At 40.8% G+C, this 18,800-nt stretch overlaps 1 protein-coding gene across 3 annotated transcripts in view; it reads right to left on the reverse strand.

Moving 5' to 3' along the window:
* Positions 1-18,800, reverse strand: part of DOCK10 (dedicator of cytokinesis 10) — a 156,667-nt gene that overhangs the window by 103,370 nt on the left and 34,497 nt on the right. The window contains exon 1 of one of the 3 annotated variants that reach the window (XM_065640259.1): positions 6,864-6,968. The exons of the other annotated variants lie outside the window; for them this stretch is intronic. Within the exon in view, the coding sequence (XP_065496331.1) occupies positions 6,864-6,968 (105 nt within the window). Of the gene's footprint in view, positions 1-6,863; positions 6,969-18,800 lie in introns of those variants that run through there. 3 annotated transcript variants of the gene reach the window in all.

Consider the following 18,800-nt stretch of genomic DNA (forward strand, 5'->3'; position numbering starts at 1 on the left):
GCATTATTTTCAGACATCAAATCCTGAATATCTAAAATGCACTGAATTTAATACAGATGTTTAAATGAATTTCTTCTCTTCCCTGTGCCAGGAAGAAGAAAATCAGAGACAGACACACAAAAAGAATTTAAATTGATGGACTGCAGTGACCTGGACTAAAATATCTTCATGACAGAAAGATACACTGCATGTTCATAAAAAGAGTCAAAAGAATTGTGATGGCCAGATTGGTCAAGATCAAGCAGAACTCTGATTTTGTATTTCATCCAGGCTACAGCTGGTCTAAAAATTACAATTCATTCTAGCATACATTTGAAGCACTGAAATGGTCTGACTTAGAAGAGAAAGGGCCACTTACTGAAATAAGAGCATCGCCTTCCTTCATTTTTGACAGGCTTCTCAATAACACTATTAACCAAGCCCAATCTTACTAAAACTCACAACAGCAAATTAAACTACTTTCTCGGATGACATCAATATGAAGTGCTTCTCACACTTCTTGTTCTTCCTTTCCTTTCCTCAGTTAAATACTGTTGTTGGCTTAATACATGACTTTTTAATGTGGTTAATATATGTAGTTAATTTTATTCCATCAGGGTGGGCCAATCTAAATTAAATATTTCTTTGCCGAGCCCATCCAAACTGAAGCTAAAGAACAGTTGGGACTCCATGACTTTTGGAGGAGGTGTAGCATAAAGGCTGAATTTAACCATCTCTTCAGACACAATGGCAACACAGAGTGCCCAGCAGCTCCAAGGCATGCTGGCCACAGCTGCCTGAACATTCAAGCACATGAAGGTGAGGCCAGAAAACCATTCACTTTTTATGGAGTCACCAAGACTTGTGCTTTTTTTTTTTTTGTAGGACCAGCGTACATCTCTACTCGCCATTAGGCAGTACAGCACTTTGATGCCCAGGGCGGTTTCCACGGGAAGGATATCTGCACTAGGCACATCTCTGTCCCCGAGCTGTGGTGACGGGTGAGCAGCCAGGTGACCCCAGGGCAGCACCTGTACCCGGTGAGCAGAGGCAGCGCAGCCCCGTGGGGTCACCCTGTTCCCAACATCCGCACACAGCTGTGCTGGGAGGGACAGGTCTCATCAACCCAGAATGCTCCTGCCCCCCAGGCCTGCCCCTCTCTCCGCTCCCAGCACACTCCACATCATGTTATGTGTTTCCTTTGAGGAAAATAAGTTTTAATTTTCAAGCACAGATGAAGGAATTCAGGATCTGCAAAAGGTATTTGGGAAAGGAAAGGGAAGCACAGCAAGGACCAGCAGGAAGATGGTCCCTCCTTTTATTTCAAATCTCAGCATTTTTATAATTACCTTGCCTGGTATTCGCCTATTTACAGACAACAAACTCTCTTGCCACATTACAAAGGCTACATTTGGCTCAGTATGTGATCCATAGTCAACAAATGTATTAAAATTAGCAGTACAAACAAGATTTCCTGTGAAATCCCCTCCCTTTTACCCTAAAACACATTCACTTGTCAGGTCCAAAATGTTTAATTTGTCATGTCTTTCAGTAAACCTTGGAGAATTGCACTTGGAAAGAATCCAGCCAGTCTTTCAGGGCCACACAGCACAACTGATACACTCTTTAGTGTCAGCAGTGAAGCCGACATGCCAATAAATTTCATTAAGGGGATTGCCAGTTCCCACAAGATTCTGGTACAGAGAAAATTGCAAAGAATTATAAAAGGATTCAAACTCCCAAATTCCTAGTGATTCAGAATTTAGTTTCCAAAATGCTGTAGTACCTATCAGCTTAAAGAGTACAAAAGCAAGAACACATTTGGAAGATCCTGCTGGGAATAAAGAAAGTGAAATTTCATTTTCTTTCATTAAAACCTATTTATGCAAAGAAAATTCTGATTGACACCAAAAAGGGATTGGCTTGACTAAATGTGACTTACTCTGTACAAATACAGCTGGGATGGGATGAATCCCAATTGCTCACATTGGAAATTACCATTGTTTTGTGGATCAAAATCTATAAACATCTACTTTGCATATTTTCCAGCTTTAAAAGTTACTGTAAGATAATCCAGTGTGATAAATATTTGAAAAATGGAAACATCTCTCATCTGGATGAGCTAACTCAGATAATTTTCATTTTAACTGATGGGCCAGCTGCAGCCATCGGACACTTCAGTGGCACACAGACACGTAACTTCTCCAGCAAGCTGACCAAGGGGTGACCAGGGTTAAGACTACTCAAACCACAGAGATCTGTTCTCAGGCAACTGGGAGTGGCCTACTCTTTCTATTACCTTTTATTTCTCAAGTTAGAATTTATCGTTCCTTTTGTTATGAATTTCGAAAGCAGTAGACCTCATAAAACTACCTCATTCATGTTAAAACGTGCAAGCCACACAGGACGGTTGGTTCAGCAAAGCATCCATGCTGGGGGCAGGGAGGGGATGCTTCATACTACGCTCAACTTAGTCATAAGTGTTTCCTGAATTCTGTTTCTCAACCATGATTACAGACCCAGCATTGTAGCCTCGCTGCGGTGCTTTCTGAATCTGGAAGGTATATGCATGCGCTTGCACACATGTGCATCTTCAATGACTGGCACTTGCCATTTTAGCCATTAGAGAAAACTACCAATATAGTCTGCAAAATATTCAAGGTAACAAGAAAACAACTTGTCCACTGTGTTTATGCAGTAGCTGGAAACCTTTTTTAGGAAGAAGACAAACAAATTTAATTTAATCAGAAAATTACTAAAATCAGCATTATCATGCCACTGACAACAAGACCTCTAAAGAAACTTCTAAGTTTTTAAAATAAATTTCTCATATTGGCTTTTCAAAATGTCAAAAATGACAAGCTTCTAAATAGTGAGTGCTTCTGAAGCCTAGACTAAATATTTGCCCACAGGTCACTTCAGGGGAAAAACAAGAAAGTCTTGTAAAGTATCTTAAGGGGTTTTTTTTAAAGTTTAATTTACACAGATCTCTAACCTAGCAAAACTCAGCCACTACACTCACCTTACCTGACCTTAGCCAGAAAAAAGAAGTGCACCTATGGCAACAAAAGCTTTTCTTTAAAGGTACCACTCTGAATTTATTCATAAAGAAAGCAAGCAAAAGCCAGAGATGCAATTCACTCATCTTTGTACAGATGGGAACAGAGAGGTGGGATGCACTGGAAGGGGACTGGGAAGACAGGATGGGAGCTGTGGGGGAGCAGAGAGGACCCACTGATGCAGAGCTGGAGGTGTCCATCGGCCACTTGCCTCCTTAGCAATTACTTTACCCCAGGGAAAGAGAAGTGGATTGTCCTGCCCTGGAGACCACAAAGGGCTTACTGGACTGAACCAGGTTCAACTTTTCTGTGAATACTCTTTGCTTCATATTCATTTTTTCTAACACGGTCTCAGAGGTGCAGATTCACGGTCACAAACAGGAACATTAACAAAACCATCTTGCAACCTGCACGTAGTGGATTTGACCAAAGCTCTTAAGCTTCCAGTACAAAGTTATGTAAACAGCACTTGCTGTTAATGTAAACAGCACTTCTGACTCTGTGTATACACTCACATATACACAACTTCACATACATAGAGTCATTGTAGTCTAAGGAAAATCTACATTAATAAAAGTTACGCCCAATTTTTGCCCTTATGGGGCAAAGGTAGAAACCCAGCGTTGACACCTACAACATCTATACAGGAATAATAGAACTGGTTATAGCAACAAGATCAGACCAAACCAGCCCCCTCCGTTTGTGCAGGGTGGATGAATATAGGAGATGAAGCGACCTGGCCACGGTCACCTGTGAGCAGGCTGAGGGGAAGGACAGAGGGGGGATGTGTCAGGTGTTCCCAGCTCACCTGTTCCTCCCCTGGCTCATCTCACACAAACCCGCTCCTAAAATAGGCATGTATTTTACATAATACCATGCACAACACGGAATTGCCTTTAAAAAAAATTGTATTTACTTTGAAAACAAAGGTTTCTTTTTAGTGGACTTTATTTTTAGAGTACATAGGAGATTTCTTTTTAAGGACTGAAGGGAAAACTCTAAAGTCAGTTCATTAGGTCATGCTCTGATGTTAAAGACTTTGATCACTATTTAAAGTCTGATGAAGTTGCAACACAGCGCATAAGCAAACTACATTGCTCATTCTCATGTAAATACTAAAATTTAGATGTATGAAATTCTAGACCCATAGCCTGAGCAAACAGCTTTTTCGAAAGGGGCTCAACCACTTCAGAAGCCCTTGACGCAAAAACAGCTCACAAAAATGTTTACATTAGCTCTAAAGAAACTTTTCAAAAATACCATTTGACTTCTAGAGAGTACTTAGTAATAAGTCACTGTCCCGTAGGGCAAATCTCATATATACTGTTCTGCTTCATTTTACTCAGTGAATATCTCCCTTTTTCTACCTAAACTATGGTTACCTCTCTCTTAATGAGTTATAGATATTATTCATGCTACATATCTGAGTAAATAATTTTAAGTATTTCCACAGAGGCTTTATCTGTAAAAATCATCTATACATGACCACTATAAAGTCAGCTCTCACAATGACGTTAAGATTATAATAATTTCCCTGACATCAACTACCCTCTCAATCAATTATCCAGTCATTTACACACACACAACATAAATGAGACCAAATTCTGGTCAACCACACTGAGCTCAGTTAACAACCTACAATCAATTAAAACTAATCGGATCATAATTAGTCTTACAAAAAAAAAAAAAAAAAAAAAAAAGGAGTTTCCAGCAAATAATACAAGTCCATCTACAGAAAACACAGGTCTAAATGTAGTATATAAAAAAATACACTCTTTGAATAAGGTCCCTGGATCCAAAAGCCTTTACAGCTGCAGTGGGAGCCCACTCCACTTTGAAATCTGCAGCAGCAGAGGTGGAGAGGACTGATGCATGAAGGAGAGATTGGCTCCTGGTTGATAGTAAAAAGTGCCCATAGGCCAAAGATTTAACATGCTCCAATTATGAAATATTGGGTAGAAAGACACAGGTCACAGGCCACAAAAGTAAAGCCAAGTGTGCCTGCGTTTCCTAAGGGCTAAACAAATTATTGAGAAATATGCTGACAGAATAACATGACACAGCGACCCCATCTTAGTCTATTCTACATCTGAAAAGAACAGAAATCAGAATAGATTCCCCTGAAAACCTGAGTTATGTCCCTGCAGCCAGCTGCTTCACAGGAAGTGCAGTGTGAACCACAAGCCTCTGATGAAAACGGCACATTACCTATTTCTAATCAGAGGCGACAGGTACATGGTTACAAGCACTCTAAATTTTAGGTCAGAGTATGGTACGTCTTAATGACTCTTGGATACCCCAACAATTTGAGGGTTCTTTGGCACCATTAAATCAAAGAGACGCTCAGCTTCATGTTATCCGACGATATAGGCAAAAAAGGAGTATATTCCTCTTTATCTGCAGGTAGGCTACTGATTTATTGTTACTATTCGGACTTTGTTTTCTTTCCAGCCATAGTTTCCTGTAAGGTTTCAACCACTTCTGGTGAGCACTTTTCACATATAGTCAGGGTTTGGACGATAACAACAAAAATCCCTTCTAACCAGGATTTAAGAGGATAAGTTAAGCAGCAGTGCCTACCTCCTACCAAATTCTTGTGAACTGCCAGGGTTAGATGCTTTCACCAGCACCACCAGCATTCATCCTTGGGACACAAGACCACGAAGCTTAAGCTTGGTATCTTTGTGAGCCAACAGCTCGGGACACCAGAAACTATGCTGTCAAGTAGCCTTCTCAAGAAGATCCATTTCCATATAAAATATCTATCCAAAATGGCAGCTAGTCACAAGCAAAATCCAAACACTCTACTAAATGAACCACAAAGCATCTAATCTGTGACCAAGTGTTAAAACTGCAAAGTTCTTCTCCTTCCGATTTAAAAAAGTTAATGAGAATAATCTTCGGTCTGTTATCACTGAGTCTTTGTTACACTGGACATGCAGAGCCTCCTCCAGCATGCACACGCAAACACAGCTTGTAATTTGATCTACAAAACTCCAGAAGAAATCCAAACGCCTCTTGCCATGAAGAAAAGGATCCACTGTCTGGAAATCTTTCTTCGGGAAGCCACCTAACATTGGACATCTAAAGTAAGGTCTCAAGTTAACAGAATACACTGAAAAACAGTAGTGTCCTAAGGCTTCTCAACAGAAGGCTCTCAGAATTTTATGTAAAGTTGTCTGCAGTTTCAATTTCAGTCAGGAAAGCTGAGGCACAATGCAGTTAACGTGAGCTGCCCCGTGTCACACTGGAGTTTTGGGAGGTGAAGTCCTGGCCCAAAGCCATCACTGGCACAGCTGCCATCGACCTCTTGGGGCAGAACCTCACTCGAGCTTCCCACCAAGGGCTCTGGAGCTTTCTCCATTTGTTCCCTGCACTGCAGGGGGACAGTGGCTTTCTCCTCCTGGCTTTGAGAGGCACAAATTGCCTAGAGCAGATTGTGAGATCTGAAATAGCAGAGAGTAACTTTCTACTCCAGAAGCAGCATTATGGATTTTCATGGAACTACCAAGCACACGTTACCAGACGCCAGACAGGCTATCAGCTGATGCTGCTATCAGTATGTCTGACCGACATGATGCTATACAAGAGTTTCCCTAATGCACTTGGGTTCTATAAACTCCTGAACTCCCTGTGCTTCAGTTTCAGACTTCAGTAATCATTTTCCAACACTCAGCACCTCATCACACAGATTGACAAGACACAGTCAATCCTACGTACAAACCAAGGAATAAATCGTACTCTCTCTTAGCTGTAGTCTGAAGAGTGTTTGACCTGTTATTTCTTAGCAATGTCGTAGAAAAGATGGAAGGAGTGCATACTCACACAGCTTAATCTGTGAATTTCTCCTTGATTCACTCGCCTTATTACGGTCTTTCTCTTCCTCCGCAGTTCACTGGGCTCCCTTCTGAATCTGCCGCGAAAGCTCATTATATCCGTAGGAATTCAAGCAGCAAACAAATCTCTCTTAAAAACTGTGCTCCCTTAACCTCCTTCCTTCAGCGGCTTCAGCATAACAACTGTAAGCTGCATATACTGTTCAAGGGGGAAGTTTGTCTAAAACTTACATGCTGTATCCACAGTAACTGAACAGAAAGAAGAAGAAAACCAGCAATAACTCATTTCTTCCTGTGAATAATATTCTGCTATTCAGGCGAGAGTGTCTCATTAAACCATAAATACACCCAGCCCCCACCCCTATATGCAAATCAAAATAGGAAGTTGTAGAAAAAAATGCTTGCAGCTGAACATCTATCTTTGACTCAAACCCCACTACATCCTTTCTCCTCACCACCCTCCTCGATTCAAAAGCCAAAACGGCTGCACTCTTACTCCATGTGCACGTATGTCTGCAAGCTAAGAAAAGGCATTCACACAACCACCACCTCCTCCGAGCCCCTGGTAGCAGGCTTCAACCACAGAGCACACAGCAACAGGTTCGTGCTGCTGGGGCCCAGAATCATCTCTGCTTTTAGACCAAGGTAACAGTTCCCCTTTCAAAGTGGTGTAAAACATCAATAAGAGGAAGCACTCTGCAAATTCCTAAATCTGCAGACAGTTATAAAAAGGGAAAAAGAGATACATTTATATGCTGATATCTAAAATACATTTTGGCTTGTGAATACTGGGTTTAGAAGTGCTTGTCACCTGCCAACTGAGAAAAATCAACCCTGCTCCTGCCTCTGGTGAGAGTAAAGCTGCCAGCCCAAGCCTGTTTCCCAGATGCCCCACACAGGGTAATCACAGCAGCTCCCCTGCCCCACGTGGGGGCAATCACAGCAGCTCCCTGGCAGGTTAGGAGCCCCTCAGTGCCTCAGAGGCAATCAGAGCAGTGATATGGAGAATCAAACTGTTCCTAATTAAGGTAGAAGACTTGCCTAACGCTCAGCTGTCCGAAGGCTGGCAGGGCACAAAGGTCTTTTAAAACTGAACAAACCCCCTCAGTGCCCACACATGTGCATACACACACACAGATCCTTTTCTTCTCCTCTGTTCCAGCTGCAGCAGCAAAGCTGCATTCCCCTATGCACATCATCTTTATGTGGCATGCATTAGTTTGGTTTTTTTTTTCCTTTTTACTTAATATCAATGTGTATAATGAAGAAAAATTGATAGTTTTTCTGCTTTTTTTCATCCTGGATATTTTGCAAATTGGACAATAAACATCTTTTTCACAACTTATTTCAGTTAAGTAATCTGAGATCTGCAACTTTACCTTGAGTGCCATTTTTTTCCTTTCCACCAAATACGAACTCTTTCAGACATTTTTCAGTATTGGTAACATATGATCCAAAGTAACAAACCTCTGCAGCATTTCCACATGGTTGTTCCACATGCAGCATTTCCATGCCAGGAGAGTAGTCACACCAAGCCCAGCGTGTCTGACCTGAGCACTACAAACCAACACACTGATCTGACTACTTTGCGTTCACCTTCCACAGTTGAAACGTGGTGCAACTTCATGAATTAAAAACATATCATTATCTTTGCCATTTAGCTTTGCCTTTGAGAAGATCACCTCCTTTAAACCGAGTGTTACCAGCCTGCTGTGAGACTGCTCGAGACAGATTTCACTGTACTCCTACTTAACGGTGAAAAGCATCTGTGTCTGGCAATCAAAAGCAGAAAAGACAACAGAAACCCTTTGCCAAGGTATGCAGATATTTCAAGTGGCTACCAATATAGCACTGCAACATTAAGCAAGTTGGAATCACCCCTGTTTTCTCTCAAAACACCACGTTATCTACACCGAGTCCCAAGTGCCTCTCACATAACACAGTGAAGGCAGCTGCCAAGACAAGGGGCCCTCACCAGAATTTGAATTTAATGCTGGATCCATCAGCTCTGCTGGCTTAACTTTAAACAGGTATCAGTTCCTCTTAGAGGCTCCTTTGCTTATCAACTCCTTTCTGTATTGGTCACACAGAATGAGCTGAGCTCCATCTTCCCTCGCCAAGGCCCTCTCCCAGCTCCCTGCCTCCAGCAGCACCAAGGAGCCCTTCCAGGGCGTCCTTTCCACCGAGATAAGGTCATCACTGCTTCCTGCAACTTTGATGAACTTGTGTTACTCCCAAATAATACAAAAAATGAACTTGGGTTCAAGTTCCCAGCTGGTCTTTATCCAATTTACTCCACTGAGTATCTTCTGTCCAAAGGATTTTCATTCCTAATATTATTAAACTTCATTTCTTTCCATGTCTCTGACAGCCAGTTTTTCAGACTCAATCCAAAAGGCACCAAGCATTATATTTTCTCAGCACCAAGTGTTATATTTTCTCAACACCAAGGCATTAACAGGTTGAAGCAATGAAATAACTAATAAGCTAGAACATTCACACAGAGATATAAACAGAAATAATAGTAAAAAACTGCAAATAAAGATTCCACTTTCTTAGATCTGTTTTGAATACAAATTGACATCACCAGTCAAATGTCTAATCATGCTTTGTCCTGTAGCAGAAGTACGAAGCAAACTTCATTAGCATCAGTGTGACTGCAAAAGATTTCCTAACTTTTCCTCAGACTTCTCCATCTCTTTGATTAAACATATCAGGTACTTTAAGATGATAATAAAATTGGTTAGGAATAAAGCTTCTGCACTGATTTTAAATTCAGAACTAGCACATATAAGGTGAGAAATATTATCCATACCCCAGGTTATCCTGAGAAAACAGGTATGTGGTTTACATTTGTTAACTGCTGTATCAGATTCATCTCGTCAAAATAATGATGTCGAAGTACTTCAAAAAATGACAAAATATGTATGGTGGTCAATTCGGTGTTTGCCCTCTGCTCTGTCGTCTTTGCTGAACATTTCCATCTGTTCCTAACATTTTGAATATCTAATATCTAGAAAGGAAAAATACTAACATTTGATATCTCTACTGTTAAGGAATAGCTAACGCATTCCCTTTGCTTCAGAGCCACTAGCATTCAGTTGTCTGATAGGGGACACGAGTTTTTTAATAACTTTTGAATTCTATTTTCCTACATTTCTTCTACAGCTTCTGTCCAATTTAATTTATTTCCCTCTTAAATCTGTTCACTGTCATGCTTCATTGCCTTCAGTTTGAAATTATGATATACAGCAATATGTAAAAGTGTGCTGCTGGACAAAACTAATCCACTGCTACAGTATGTTGTGCAATCATTGGAAAATGAATTTCACTAGTGCTTTGCTAGCAGTAATATAAAAGGTACACACTTTAGGGACTGAATTTTTGTATCTCCAGCTAACATAAAAGCCACTCCAAAACAGGCCAAATATTTGAGTTGCTGTGTAGCAAATACTGAATTCACCATACTGTCCTTCTAAAATAATATAATCTACCACCTCCCATCCAGAAGGATTAAAAAAATGAAACTGGCTTTTTATTTTTTTAATTAATTTATTTATTTTATTCAAAGCGGGAGGGAGGGAAATCACATGCAAAGATCTAATTCATAGCAAGTTTCAGGGAATGAATGCTTCCCTTCAGCTCAGGACTTCTGTCTGGGAGCAATGTTGACATGTACGAACAAAGTGCAAGCCAAAAACATAGTCTTGACTTATGTGCATGTATATATAAATAATTGCACATTTATAGTCATTATGCACTTAATCCTGACTCAGGCCTTCTGTTTAACAGATTGAGATTTGAGAAAGATAGTTCAATTAAGTAAGAAAACTCCTTTTGCTGGAACAAGCTGTATCAATCTTGTACTATGCCTATTCTGAAATGAAAAACAAATCTCTCATAACAAAACTTGCTTAATTTTTAAGCAGAGACCACCACGACAGCAGTGACACCACCATTCAGGAAGCCTCTGCAGTGTAGACCAGCACTGAGAAATTTGGCTGACAAACTTAATGTTTCACCACTTGGCAGAGTGCAGATGAGACACCTGCCTACCTCCCTTGAATGGCTTGTGGCATTTTCAGTATGTCAGAGTTCCTGGTAGAAACACAGCAATAAAGATGTTGAAGAAAAACCAGAAGGATGGCAGCCATACCAAACACCCTGCCCTTGAAGCAGAAACAGAAACAATTCTGCACTTTGCAGTCATGGCTTCAGCACGTGGCCAGCAGGCAGCTCGCAGCTCAGGTACTGGTGAGAAGAAAAAATATAGCACCCTGGAGAGAGTCACCAAGGGCTTGCTTTTTTTTTTTTTTTTAATGCTTTAATATTTTCATGTTTCTATTTATTCTAAAAAAAAATATAACAGAGTTAATATCCCACACCATTCAGGCAGTGCCATAGCTAAGCTACATTAATACATAATGATGCTGCTTTTCATATATTCCTCATCTGGTCTTCAATGGCAGTTCCCCAGCAAGCCCACCATCCCTGTCTGTCACAACCCGAACCACGTGGCACAGCAACACTGCTACAAGTCAGTTATGCGCTTGGACAAAGCAAACTGTATAAGATATGATTTGCCACCCTTTCTGTGGCCAGAGCGCTTGCCAGGAAACTAGTTGTTGTGAATGGCAAAACACTGCATATATTTTCAGATATGATTGTCTAAAATCTACTAAAGGGACTGAGAGACTAGAACTGAGGTGTCAATGACTATACAACACATGTTGGTCCTATCTGTGTCTTCCAGGCATCAGGAACAGCGTGTGTTCTGCAGTGGTTTGTGAATGCATGTAAAAACTGCACTTCCTGAGAGCTTCATAAGGCAGATCTCTACACTGGGACCAGAAACAGAGCAGCTACCAGATAACACAGGGAGCCCCAGTTACCTCCATCCTAGTACCTTTGTCATCAGTGACTGGTGCAGGGAGACGAAGAAGGGATGGTCTTTTGGAATTAAATGTTCAGTATTGGTCTATGCTTTGAAATTTTTTGTTTTGTTTGAGGTTTTTTGTTTGTTGTTATTAAAGAGGGTAAAAATATGAAATCAAAACAGGCAAAAGGTAAAACAATTTAGGTAGGAAAAACTACATATGAAGCAACCTTTTGCAAAGTCACCCTGGTATTGGATCAAATTACTGGAAGCAAATTATGTTTTTATTTTGAGAAATGTGACTCCACTTACAGTCTAACAACTCAAGCTGAAACATCAAGGTTTGCATACAAACCATGTGTGAAGTAATTAGAATAGCTGACGCTTTCATTTCGCCTACAAATCCATGCAGCTAGTTCTCACCAGGCAAAGGAGGGTTGGAAATCCATCATGGTAAAGATGACATCAGCACACAAGGTGAGCTCTCCAAGGCAAAGCAACAATGTCCCTGCATAAATAACCATGAAAATAAGACCCTTATATTTGTCAGAGCTCTGCTAACAGACCTTTCCGGACAAAAGTCCCTGATGACAGCGACTCCACCTATGTCAACCCATTTCTTTTCTTCCCAGCCTGACAGCGTGCTGATCTCAGCTATTCCTTCCTCTGTGCCTTCACCTGAACTTCATGCCCCAGATATTGGTGCACTCAGGCAGAACAAATCTGCAAGCAGCCGCTGTACTGGCCCTAAAACACACCCTCTTAGTTGAGCTGGCAGTGTCAGGAGCCCTCCACAGGCTGCACTTGCCAGACTCTTTGTGCATTGCCAGAGCTGATAAGATTCATCTGTGGCTGAAAGTATCCCCAGAGGGCTGATAAGACCTCGGGGAGGGCAGTTTGGCATCTCCCAGCCTGATCTCATGCACAGCACCCAAGGGCCCTTATAGCACATTTATTTCATCACCTCAAAACGGCCTTGTAAGCGCTCACAAGAGTTTGCTGATAATGTCTACACTCCAAAAGCCACTTACTAGCGCCCTGCTGATTTTACAGCTCCTACAAAATGTCTTGCTTCTCTCCCACCTGGGAAGCAGGCCGAGCTGAGCTGGCAGCAATCCCTCCCTCTCCCACCACCTGGGAACACTGCTCCACCTGCACACACCTTGTCACAGTCATGTTTCTACCAGCTAACCCCACAGCAACATAGGTGCAACAGCAGCATCATTTCAGCAGCTTTCCAAGCTGGAAACCCACCTGCACCCCGCACCAATAAAATACATTCCCTTGCCACTAGACAGGGAAGAGCCTGTTGATGCAAGCCCAATGGCCTCAAGCTACGTTCAGACAGCATCAGTTACAGAAAACCAGTATCGTGGTTTTGCATGCATGCAGCTGTTCCTTGCCTACCCTACCCACCACCTGGAGATCACGGCCATGGGGTAGCAAGAAAAGAGGAGGCACTGGTACCGTGTGTGGTGCTGCCCGCCGGTCCTCTTGGCAAGCGTAAGGGTCCCTGTGGCAGCGCAGAGCTGCAGACTCGGTACAGCACAACTGAGCACAGCTAGCACTGGCTCCTGGTTGGGTATCTTTGCACAGGTCAGATAGAAATAGGGCTGTACTTATTCTATTTAGCAAACAAAATGCTGCTTCTTACATCAGCAATCGGGTTAGGAGAATAAACTTTCCATTAGCAATGTTGTCCTGCTGATACATACAAAAGCGAAATACACAATTACTTCAATTTCTTCTTTAGTTTGATCCATTGGGAAATTTCAAACAAACACTACCCTTCTGTTTTCATCTACTTGGACTGGAATTAGCCTCTTATAACAAAACATACTGATGAAAGACCATAAAAGGCAATTAAATAATTTAATCGCCTAAATTTACTATTTCCAGACATGTCAATGCTGCTGTGATTTTGGCTTCCGCTGCATGCTTTTCTGACTGTAATTCTAATACTGGCTATTCATATCTATGCTACATTGCTGAAATGATTTTTCTTTTTCTTACCAAGAAAAGCTCAGATCAGACATCTTGTTTACAAAGAGAAGCCACATTTTCACCCAAATTTCCAGCTGGAATAACTGAAGCAAAAGGAGGTCTGGCAACTCACTCATTTACTCAAGGTCACAATCAACATCTACAATGCCATAATACTGATATAAACTACCCTAGAATTCTCTTCATTATTTTTTCTAAGTACTAAAATACACTCCCCTCCATATGTGTGCAAGCTGACTGTATGACCACTATTGTGTTTGACATCACATACTTGCAACATATATCCAATGTTACGAATTCCTGTATACTCTCTTCTAGCACCTGTGGGTATCTTAAGCAATTAAGAAAGCAACTGCATATAATAATTCATCATCTGGATCCTATAATTGAAAGTTAAATAATGGCATTTTGGAAGAGAGAAAAGGCACACAAATTTAAAAAGCTGATAAGCAAGATTATTTTCTTATTTTAGAAAAAAAAAAAAAAAAAGACAAAGATAAAACCCTGGAAGTCAGATTTACGTTAGTTAAGTTTGGTATGTGGAAAACAGAAAAAGACAGCTTGCGTGCTTTTAACATTCCCCCTCTCTTACTGATCTCTTAGAACACAGAAAGGAAAACAATGTAGGCCAATAGATAGTGCCAACACCTGATGTGGTATTTCTTACTCTGACATACCTTCCTGTACACCTGGAGAATTGTTTCATTTTTCCAGGTTTTGTTCTTAATTTCTTAATTAAAAACTGCTAATCCTAATCAAGACTTATAACAAATGTGCAGTCTTCAGATTATCAAAATAAGGCAAAAAACCTCTAGAAAAACACCAAAGTAGCAGTGGTTAGGATCCCAGAGTGAGCCCTGCAGTTTGTAAAAGCCTGTGTAAAGTTATTAAAACTAAATATAACACCAACCTCGGCAAAAAAAAAGAAATATAATCCACCAAGTTCTCGTCCCTCAGTTACCCCAACCTCACAGCAACGACAACCCAGCCGACTGCTGCGCGTCCTGATGTGCAGACCTGGCACCGCGCACCAGACAACTCACAATGTGGGCCCGTGCACAGGGACCGTAACCTGCAACAATGCAAAATAATTCCTGGGATTAGAGTCGATCGAGCTGACATACCCGCATGTGTAAGAGGCAAGACAATGCCAAGTACAATACTACTTCAGCAGCAAACGAAGTACTGGATGTTCAGCTGGATATCACACTAAATTCCTCTTTATGTAAGCATGGCCATACTGGGTAGGATGGAACTTCATTTAACTGAGATTTCTGCACCTGTGAGAATCTACAGATGCTTAGGTAAAAGTACAGAAAACAGTATAATAGTATTTCTCCTGAATACTCTTCCAATTCCTACTCATGCAGGTTCCCAGCATCTGCATATTTACTAGTTCTCAAAATACTTTTCTTTCTTGAATTTTTCTAGTCATTCTTCCAATCTACACAGACACTATAGATGCTAAAACCGGATTTCTGCGTCACAAAATGTTTAATATTCATTCTATGATTTTTTTCCTCCAAACTTGCCCCTATTAGTTTCATTTGATGATTCCCTAATTCTCTTGCACAGAGAAGGCACTGCGAGCAAAGTCTCTGACCGTTGTCAATTTTTGACATCCATTGTACCCCCTCAGAGTTATTTTTCAGGCCAGTCCAAGTCCAGTCTTTCTTTCCATACATAGTCACTAACTTTGCTGATCCTCCTCGCCCTTCTCTGTGATTTTCCAGTTCCAGTAACTCTGTTTTGAATTGTACGAGGTATTAAAGCCCTCTCAAGAAGCTGCTATGGAACTGCTACCCAAGGACAAATCAAAAAGCAATATTTATTTATGACTTCTTAGTAAGCAGGAAAGCGAGACCAAAACTATGTCATTCTTAACACAGTAAAGCTGCTCTAAGTTCCCAGGTCCCAGCCTCCACAAGGCAGAGAGCTGAATCACAGTAATTCCTCCTGCCTTATCATCAAACCTAAACTGGTCATTGACAAACTGACTCTGTGCCAAGAGGTTTTAAATTTGGAAATTCTGTTTCTTTGGGTTTTTTTTTAATTTGGACATTCTGGAAAGTCCAGAAAATTCCCTCTTATTGTAGCTAGAACATCCTGACTCTTATTTCTACTAAGCACCACTTGAACTGGATACAAAAGAATTGGTCAGGAAAGCAGAAGCTAAGAGGTTAACTTCTGATTTCTTACAAATACATGCTACAGCCAGGCATAAATAAGTGCCAGAAAAGGATGTGGATGGGAAATAAAGCAGTTTGCTGCAGTTCCTCCTCACTCACCTCCTTGTTCTGCCTGAAACACTGCAGACATGGTCTGACTCAAAGACCAAATCCTTTTTGTGAAAATATTTCCAAGAAATACAGTTGTGTTTTGCATGCATTTTACAAAAAGCAATGTTTAGCCACCAATTCAGATTCTTTTTGCAGGCTCATGTAACTTAAAATTGCCTTTGATTTCATTTTAAAAAGGAAAATTGGCAAGCACTTAGTATGTGCAAAAGCTTCTGGCAGCTCCAAAATACTTTGTAAAGAAACTTCTCAGTGGGAGCTGGTACAAATTTTATGTCAGCTCATCCCTCAAACATTTAATTTGGGCAGGTCCTTTTTGGTGCATTCTTCAAGAATTGGCTTTTTTACATAGTGAAAACATTTTAGAGCTACATTTTATTAACTGATATTTACAGTTTCAATTAGATTCAGAGAAGTAGGGCAAAAACATATTGGTACAATTCCAGGCTTGGATTCACTTTTATCTCCTATCTAAAAAACAGAATTAAGCATGTGTTAGTAAACATTTCTATTATTTCCAAATAGTTCTTCAAGTTCAAACTGTGTTCATAAGTTTTTTTCTGTATTTCCATACAATCTGCTAAAATATTTTGTATTTACACTAGTGTTTGAGGAATGAGCATGCTATCTGTCTGAGCTGCTTGGTCAGAGGGTTTCTGAACAAAAGCAGGTGACGATGCACAAACACTCTGATCACAAGTCCCTCCCCAGTGGTTGTCTTTGCTACATCATCAGTAGAAACGAAATCAGATGCTAGAAGGGGCAAATAATTACCACAAAGAATCAGATGAATCACAAACAACAAAAATATCGTATCTTAAATAGTAGAAAACATATTCATTAAAAGTCTGCATAGAAACGGTAAATGTTTCCTACTGGGTGTACCAGATTCAAGGTTAGGATTACTGTCCCTGTATCTTCCACATATCTGCTGCTCACATTCATCTGGAGGTTGTACTATGGAGCACATGTCTAAAACCTGGGAGCAGACAGCCAACGAGGGACTTCGCTTCTTTCGGAACAGGCCAGTTACAAGATAAAAGGAGACCCAATTGCAAGGCCATAAGGCCAAAGAAACCGGACATTCCTGGCAACAAACAAGCTTTTAGATAACTGGTTAGATCACTGCACCTCCTCCAGGGCTGTGTCCTCGCTTAAAGCCAAAGAGCTAACAGTGGTCAACAGCCAGAGGAACGCAAGCGCTGCAAAAGCCAAAACAGAGCCACAGCCTGAATAAGCAAATCGAGACGCAAGCATCAGCTGGCAGGTGGATGCTCCATGCCTGGTTGGTTGTTCTGGGAGCTCTAGGGAGATAAGAAAAGGCTCCCCAAGCACATGGGAGAATGGGTTAAAGACAGGGAAAGAGCTAAGACAACGAAATGAACAAAGTGCAGATCAGCTGCGTGAACACCTTTTGTTCTTTACCTTAAAGCCACAAGTATCTAACAGTGACAAAAAACAGGCCAAATTCCAAGCTCCATTTCTCCCAAGAACTTGTCCTCCTCTGTAATCCCACTAATATCAGATCTCCTATAGAGACAGCTGCAATGCATGCTTGTACAGAATTTACTAATGGAAGAAACATCTCAAAAAAGACAGTGGAGCATCTGGTTCCAGGAATCTACATTTCAATAATTAATCTCTGTACTGTTAAGGCTTACCCTCTAAAAGAGCCAATTTTAGCACATAAGTCACAACCTGTGAAAAACATCAAGGTAACACCAAACACTTATCGAAATGCCAAAGAAAGTTATAGGTGATTGGTGACACGATGTTCAACTCCCAAAATCCTAGTTACATAGTTAACTACTGATATCAAGGCCACACACATTTCCCATCCTAACTTCAGGATTTTTTTTTGGAGCTAAACATGCAAGCAGCATTGAATTACACTTTTTGATCTGTTTCACTGCATTGAGTCAAAACCTAATTCTGCTAGATTTGCACATATATAACTAAGAACTGAATCTGGCCGTCTCATCTTCAAGCAAGTATCAAAACTAATTAAAAGAAAATGAGCACAGCAGTTGACAGATGAGAAGTGAGGAAAAACAAACACCAAAGGCATGAAGTGTTCTATTCAATTGGTTCCATACACTGTATTCAGAGTGATCCCTGAGGCAGAAAGAAGTCTGACAAACATTACAATGGCTATTTTTCATTGAAAACCACACACAGAGAAACTATTATGTGCTAAGCTAACCACAAATTGGCAATAATTATTAACAGACTGCAATTGTAGAAGATATTGCACACAAATTCCTTCTGTTTAGACAGAACATAACATTTTGTTCTGAAGAGGCACCAAATTAACAGGATGAAAACCGTATATTTTTTATAGTATGTATTTATTTACAGAGTTCCCCAAGTTTTAAAATAAGAGTCCTAGCAGAAGTGAAATAATTAAGCCCCAGAACAATGAAGGAATCAGTTTCATTCTGACTGGAAATGTGTGCACGTATGCACAGCTACCACACCTCAGGGTAGGAGATCATGGACCACATGATCTAGCTTCAGCCAGACTAGACTTGGAACAACACCCCAGGATGATGTCAGACCCTTGTCACCCAAAATATCCTGAAGTATTCATGTGACATGCTTTTTGGTGCTGAATCCTCATTCTTTCCCCACCGCGCTATTCCTCACTCCAATCATTAATTTAAGCTGGAAGCCTTAATTATTCAAGGAAGTGATTCAAAAGCTATACGACCAGGAACTGTTCCTGTATTTCCTAGACACTCTGCCCTCC

Source organism: Caloenas nicobarica, chromosome 8 (genome assembly GCF_036013445.1).
Source record: "Caloenas nicobarica isolate bCalNic1 chromosome 8, bCalNic1.hap1, whole genome shotgun sequence".
Taxonomy (NCBI): Eukaryota; Metazoa; Chordata; class Aves; order Columbiformes; family Columbidae; genus Caloenas; species Caloenas nicobarica.